The sequence below is a fragment of the Ursus maritimus genome, unplaced genomic scaffold, assembly GCF_017311325.1.
Source record: "Ursus maritimus isolate PB19 unplaced genomic scaffold, ASM1731132v1 scaffold_12, whole genome shotgun sequence".
Classification (NCBI taxonomy): domain Eukaryota; kingdom Metazoa; phylum Chordata; class Mammalia; order Carnivora; family Ursidae; genus Ursus; species Ursus maritimus.
In genome coordinates, this window is record NW_024423564.1 from 71,573,695 (window position 1) to 71,581,110 (window position 7,416).

General features: G+C 61.4%; 1 protein-coding gene across 1 annotated transcript in view; it reads right to left on the reverse strand.

Annotated features, from left to right (window-relative positions):
- Positions 1–1,403: 1,403 nt before the first annotated feature.
- FOXO6 (forkhead box O6) overlaps positions 1,404–7,416 on the reverse strand; it is a 21,007-nt gene continuing 14,994 nt past the window's right edge. Inside the window, exon 2 of the mRNA XM_040626702.1 lies at positions 1,404–3,647. Within this exon, the coding sequence (XP_040482636.1) occupies positions 2,388–3,647 (1,260 nt within the window). The 3' untranslated portion in view covers positions 1,404–2,387. The remainder of the gene's footprint in view (positions 3,648–7,416) is intronic.

The window sequence follows — 7,416 nt, forward strand, 5'->3', positions numbered from 1 at the left end:
ACAGTAGATACACTGCTAAACATCCCTCTCAAATCCCGAGGGTTCTGTGGAGCCTCACTCAGATGGAGCCTGTCTGAGGCTGAGTGGACCATCTTCCCCAGGGCTCCTCCTGCCTCCATGCTCTCCTTAGGGAATGGCCCTGCCCGTCTAGGTGCCCGACTAGAAACCAGGCATCACGTGATTCTTCCCTGTCCCTCACCCCCCGGTGTCCAATCCAAAACCAGTCCCAGTGATTCTATATCCAAAATATATGGGAATTCATCCTCTCCCCTCCTGCCCCACTGCCCTCCCCAACCCCTCCTGGTTTGAGTCACCACCCACACCTCTGGCCCGGCCACTGACCCTCTCCCCCTCCGGCCCATTTGCCTCCCCATCACCAGTAATCTCTCCATCTCTTTGCTTTGGCCACACTAAACTGCTTTTGGTTCTGGAATCCACATGGTCTCGACTCCAGGCTTCTCGACATGCCATTCCCTCTCTGTCTGAATCCCTCCCCTTCCCAGTGCCAATTCACCCTTCAAGGCTCAGCTGAGACAACACTCCCTCCAGGTACCTTCCCTGACTCCTAGAGCCTGGGACGGGTACAGCATGCCATTCATTCCCACAGCGGCCTGTCTCCTCCGTTCATTACAGCTCTGATTGGTAATCGCCTGTTTACTCACCTGTGTCCCCCTTGAGCCTCTGAGTTCCTTGAGGGCGGAGATTATGCCTCTGATGCTCTCTCCGGCAGCCCCAATGCTTGGTACAAGACCTTGGCACTTAAAGGTGCTCACTAAATCTTCCATGAGTGAATGAATGAATGAGTGCAGGGCTGAGCACATTACACACCTTTCCTCATTTACTCCTCAGCAGAAATCCGTGCAATGGGTGCTACTATTCTGTGGTCTAGACCAGGAAAGTAAGACGTTGAAAACTTGCCCATGGGCACAGAGCTAGCAAAAGGCAGAGAAAGAATTGAGAGAAGTCTGTGTGCCTTCAAAGGCCTCCCTTCCATTATCCCACTCTGTCTTCCCAAGCCATGTTCCCTTTCTGACCCTGTTTTCTCATCTGTACAATGGGAACAAAAATCATACCTAATGCAGGACCTGACACCATCAGGTTCTCAGTGAGTATCTGTCCCTTCTCTCCCAACTTCTGAGGCTTATGTATTCAGGACAGAATTTCCCCCAAACCAGAAACTTTCTGCATGCATATATTCACACAAACAGGTGCAGAGCTCCACACAGGCACACCGCCAGCCTCCAGAACTCAGTAGGCGCTTAACCAAAGTGTGTTGAGAGGACAGGCATCAGGGAATGCTGACATATACTCAGACACAAAGCCGCAATAAGGGCTCAGGCACAGGGACCCCCACCGATGATCCTGCTCCGTCATCACCAACCCTGCTAGCCCAAGGCGCGGGAAATATTTAAAACAATTTTATTCATGAAAATATGCTGTACAATGCACTCTACACGGCCTCGACACGGCACACACGCACACGCACACGCTGACGGCACGGCCACGGTACACTGCCTACGATATGCGCCGGGGACGCCGCGCCCACAGCCCGCCCCGACAGGACACTTATAAATACGGGAGAGGAGGCAGGACTGGAACGGAGAAAGGGGTGTCGGTTTTGGGGGTGTATCCGGAGCTGAGGCCTGCTGGAGAGGCTGAGACCAGTACTGGGGGGCGGGGGTGGAAAGGGGGATTGACTCCAACCTGAGAGGAGAGGAAAGGAAAAGCTAGGGCCTGCAAGGATAGGAGGAAGTGGCTGAACCATGGAATGGGGGCTCTAAGGGTGGTTTAGGGCTGAAGGAAAACAGCTCAGGGTGAACAGCCAACAGGTAGGTGTGAGTGCTTCCAGGAGGGGGTTCCTGGCTTGGGGTGGGTGAGGCTAAGACCAGTGGGAAGGTGTCAATCGGGAATCAGATCCGGTGGGGTGGGTGAGGCTAAGACCAGTGGGAAGGTGTCAATTGGGAATCAGATCCGGAGTTCGGGGTGGGTGATCCGTCGTGGCGAGGGCCCCTGCAAATGAAACTTGAAGATTCGGAGACGCCCCCAGCCCCATGCCACACCTCCTGGTTGGTATCCCCGGCCAGCGCAGCCCCCCTGGCTCGTCCCCACTCCCACCCAGCCCGAAATTCCGCTCCGCCTAGGCCTCCTGCCCCCTGGGGTGGGGAAGGGAGGGGAGGAGGAGCGGGTCTCAGGAGTTTGGGCCAGACCTGCAGGTGCCCCAGCCCCTCCCCACCACTTCCCTCCGCGGTCAGCTTCTGAGCAGGCCTGGGGCTGCCTCTCGGATCCTCCCGTGGAGCTGAATCTGGGATGGGGCTCAGGGGATCAGGACGGGAAGACGGAAGCCCCTTGGGGGCGGGGCGGGGCACCCGGGGCGCGGGAGGCGGCCCTCAGCCCGGCACCCAGCTCTGGTTGGGGGGCGGGGCCCCGGCCAAGCCCGGCGGCGGCGGAGGCAGGGCCGAGTCGAAGTTGAAGTCCATTTCGTCGCTGTCCATGAAGTCGTTGAGGATGATGGACTCGACGTCGCACTCGAGGCTCCCGCTGAACATGTCGAGGTCCAGGTCGGCCGGGAAGCGGTCGGGCGCGGCCCCCAGCGGCCCGGCGGCGGCCGCCGCGTACGGCCCCGGCAGCGCGTCCAGCAGGAGGCCACCGGGCGGGGCCCCGAAGGCGGCCGCGTGGCTCGGCGGCGCCAGGCCCGCGGCGCCCGCCTCGCCGGGCAGCGTCATAAGGCTGATGGGGTGGGCTAAGGCACTGCGCGAGGGCACCGGCGGCGCGTACGGGGCCGCGCCCTTGCCGGGGTAGGCGGCGGCCGCGCCCGCCAGCGCCAGCTCCCCGGGCGCGCCCAGCACCGGGCCGGGCCTGGGCGCGGGCGGCGGCGGCAGCAGCGCGGGCAGCGCCCCCGGGCGGAAGGGCGCGGCGGCCGGCGCGAAGCTGGCCTGCTTGTTCTCCTGGATGGTCTGCATGGGCAGGCGGCGCAGCGCGCCCAGCGCCGGCGGCCCGAAGCCCCCGCCCCCGCCGTAGGCGCCGCTCTTGCAGCCGCCAAAGTAGGCCGGCGTCCCGGCCCGGGCCCGCGGCCCGTACGCGTCCTGCGCGCCGTCCAGCAGGGCCTCGGGCAGCCCCGCGCCGCCGCCGTGCAGCCCCAGCGGGGCCCCCAGCTCCGCCAGGCGGGGCAGCTCCCCGGGGCAGCGCGCGCCTAGTGCGGGCGACAGCGCGCTCGCCGGGCTCGGGTACATGAGCGGCGACGAGGGTGCCAGGGCCTCCAGGGCCTCGTCGTCCTCCAATTCGGCCGCCTCCCCGAGCAGGGGTCTCCCGCCGCCGCGGAAGTCGGCCCACGCCTCGTAGTCGTCGCTGGCGTGCGAGGCCGGGCTGGTGGCCCACTTGGCCGCGGCGGGCACAGGCCCCGGGGCTGGCGCGCCCGGGGGGCTGTCATCGGGGCTTCGCTCAGGTGCCTGCAGCTGCTTCTTCTTGCTCGCCTTGCCCTTGATGCGCAGGAACTTGGCCCCGTTGTCCATGGACACGGCCCGCCGCCGAGGGGTCTTGCCTGTCTTTCCGCCCTCGGGGTTCAGCATCCACCAGGAGCTCTTGCCCGTGCCCTCGTTCTGCACGCGGATGAAACGGGTGTGCAGCGACAGGTTGTGCCGGATGGAGTTCTGTGGCCAGAGACAAGGACATGGGTGGGGGAGCGGGAAGCGAGGAGGCCATGAGAAAAGAGGAGGAAGTGATGGAAAGAGGGAGAGAAAATAGAGAAAATAGTGAGAGAAGAGGAAGGAGAAGGGCCAGAAGGGGCAATGGGAGGAAACAGAAATGATGAAGGGCGAATGAGGTAGAGAGGGGGAGAACAGGTGTTAAGTACCAGGTTGGACAGAAATACCCACCTTCTACCCCAGAATGGTACCACTCTTGCCTCTCCAGGGCACCCCCCTCTCCCCACAACACACAGAGGGTGGGGCTAGAACTTTGGGCGTGGCCTCTCCCCAGGAGGCATGGCAGAACCCTGAGGGCTACTCTTAAGGAACTGCCGCAGGGCCCCCTCTCCCCAGCTAAGCCAAGCCCCGCCTGGGGCTAGCCAGGCTGCCAGGGCCCCCCAGCAGATTATGTAAGGGCTCATGCCGCCCGCCGCAGCTCATTTGTCTGCCCCCTCCCTCCCCAGCCTGGCATGGCGCCAGGAGCCCGAAAACCCAGGGCTCCAGAAATCAATCTCGCGGTGACTGATTAAGCCCTGTTTAGAACTAATTGCTCTTTCGTGTGTGGGGAGAATAAATTACCTGCTTTAATTTCGTGTCTTTAAAATGCAACTGCAGGTAGAGAAGACTGTTAACCCTTTGCTGGGAGGGCCTGGCCAAGGAAAGCAGAAAAGGCTGGGGGTCCCTAAGGTGGGTAGAGGCCAGAAACTCTTCTGAAATTTCCCCCAACTCTTGTGAGCTCCTGTGAACTACAGAAGCCTAGATTCCCAGCTAGCCCCTCAAAGCACATCCATCAGCCATGGGGACCTCAGACCCCACCTCTGCTCAGCGCCCACCTTCAGGCCAGCCCAACTCAGCTCTCCAGCCTGCCCTCCCTTCCTGAGCACCTGAAGCAGGGGAGCTCTGCCCCCAAAGCCCCTTTCTGGTAGAAACTTCACAAAGTCCACACAAATTAGGTGGCATAATCCGCATTTACAACAAGAGGACCAAGGCTCAGAGAGGTCAAGTGGCTGGCCCAGGGCTACACAGCCGCTTCTGCTGTCACTTGGTTCATCCCCGGGGCTGTACGTCTGCCACCCCTGTACACACTCTCTTCTGAATCTCTGCTGGGCCAGAAAGGCGGGGCGGGGGGGCACGGCTCCGATGACCTGGTTCCCCACAGGCACCTGAAGGCCTGCCCTCCCCACCTCTGGGGCCCCGCCACCTGGTGGCCTTGACCTCCGGACTCAGGCACTGCTGAGGAAACAGCATGGGCTTGGCTCTCAGAAGGGCTGGGCAGGATGCCTGGCTCTCTTCAGCCCCCCAGCGCTGTGACCATGGCCCTTGACTCAATCTCCATGAGCCTGAGTGCCTCAGTGAACAACTCTGACCAAAATGGGCACCTTTCAGTAGCCACCTCAGAAAGCTGTTCGATGACGACCTGAGGAAATGTGTGTGGGGACGTGTTTGGTGAGAGCGCACCGGGTGCTCACAAGCCCTGGTTAAAGGCCTCACTCTGGCCAGAAGACCACACTTTGAGATCCCCGAGCAGCCGGGCTCTGTCTCTCCCTGCGTAGCATCGCGTCCTGAGTGTAACTGTGCTAGGCACCAACGAGGCTGGGAAGCTGGCATTACCCCATCTCACTGTACCAGGGAACAGAGGCCCAGAGGCATGATGTAATTTGCCCAGGGTCCCACAGGCAGCAATGCCAGATACCACGCCAGATCTAACCCAGCTCGTGGACCTACTCTTAACCTGTCTGTCCGCCCAGCCCCATAACCACTGACCAGTGAGGGCCCTCCCTCCCGCCTTCTTCCCACCAGGCTCCAGGAGGAGGAGGTCCTTCCTGCTGCCCCATTCACACTCCCACAGCTCCAGGTACTGACCTGACTCTTCAGACACCCCGCCCCATCACTGGTACTTTCTGGTCTTGGGAAGTGACAGCTCCAAGGCCCCTCCCAGCGATGCCCTGCCTGGCTTCTCCTGGGATCCTGTGAAGAGGGGAGCTAGACCCCCAGGGGGTAGTGCTCCCTCCAGTAGGTACCCCCTTCCCACCCCTGCCCTTGCACCTGGCTCCCTAGCCCCTCCCGCACACCTGTGTTCAGAGGCCTCAGGGGCCTCAGTTCTCTCCATGGGCCTGTCTGGCTTCACAGAGGCTCCGCCTCCCAGCTCCTCCCGCTGGAGGTCTGTCAGGCAACCCCTCTCCATCAGTGTCACCGCGTGCCAGCCTGGTTCTGAGTGCCCAGGGGGGGGGGCATCGCCAAGTGCCAGCACCCACTCAGTACCTGCTTGTTCAGCCCTAGGTGTTGTAACTGCTTTATCTCGCGCACTCTATCAAACTCCATACAGCTCGGAGATTGCGATCCCCGTGTCCGGATGAGGAGGGCAAGGCTCAGAGAGGTTAAGTACGCTGCCGGTCACACAGTTCAGACGAAAGAGCCAGGTATCGATTTCAGGTCACTCTCACCCCGAGTCGAAAGGACATCACATTCCACCACGGCAGAGAGAAACGAGTCAGGGAATTTCCAAAGAATCTTAGGAAGCCAGTACTCTAGTGCTTCTCCAACTTTCCATGTAAACTATCCCTAGAAGCTGGCAGCGTGGGAAGACTGGGGGCATGTCGCAAGGTCGAAATTTCCTGTTAAGTCTTGTGCTTCGTTTTTAGCGTGCAGGGGGATTTTACGTTGTACTTCATAATGCATGTAGGTTTTCTGAATATAAAAATAATGTTTTCAATTATTTGTACCCAGAGTGCCTGCTCTGGGCCTGTGAAGGTTTGCACTCTTGCCCCCTCTGCTGCCTGCCTGGCCGGGTGCCCCTGGGAGCTGGAGCCCCAGCCTGAAACCACTGCTGGTCCAACCCAGAGAGAAGAAAGGACTTGCCCAAGATCACCCAGGACCTGGTACCAGAGCAGGGGTTCGAGCACAGGCCTCCTGACCCCTGGCCTGGTGCTCTTCTCACCCCACCAAGCCTCACCTGGGCAAGCCTGTCTGTGTGTCCGGGCCTGCTTCCCCACCTGGATACTGATGAGATGTGCTAAGTGTGCTCTGTGACCTTTTCAATTTGACACTGCAAGTTCTTGAACTCATCCAGTCCCCAGGTTTTCAAGCTTTTTTTTTTTTTTTAAGTAGTGGAACTCTGTTCGCAAATGGAATCTAATGCAAAACGGAGTGTCACACACTCAAGCCGTCAGGGAGCGGGGGCGGGGTGCCTGGAGCTGGGCTGGCGCGGCAGCTCTGGCACTGGCACAGAGCACCAGACCCCGGTGGAGGGCTGCTGCAGGCCGGATGGATGGGGCTGTTGAGGCCTCGAGGGCTGCCCCACCTGGCCCGGGGTCACCCAGGGAGGGAGCCCGGAGCTGGCTAAGGACCTCGGTCTCTGCCTGTGGAGCCGGGCTGGGCACCAGGTGAGGGAAGTCTGGGTCCCGAAGCCCAGTCCGGCTCCTCGGGGCCCAGCCACCTGGTCCCAGTCACAGCTCCCAGCCAAGACGCGGTGGCAAGCGCGGATCACAGCTCACCCACGAGGCCTCCTGGGAGGCCAGAGGCCACGGAGGAGGTGAGGGAGGCAGAGGAGGGGAACGCCTCTGCCAGGCAGCAGTAACCAGGGCTCCCTCTCAGAGTCGCCTAGCAACCCGCCACCACAGCCCCAGCCCCGGCATGCCCAGGCTCCCCTGTGCCCAGAGCTGAGCCTGGCTTCTGGGGCCTCACGCCTCCCACCCCTCCACGCGGGCCTGGGGCGGGTGAACGGGGGGGGGGG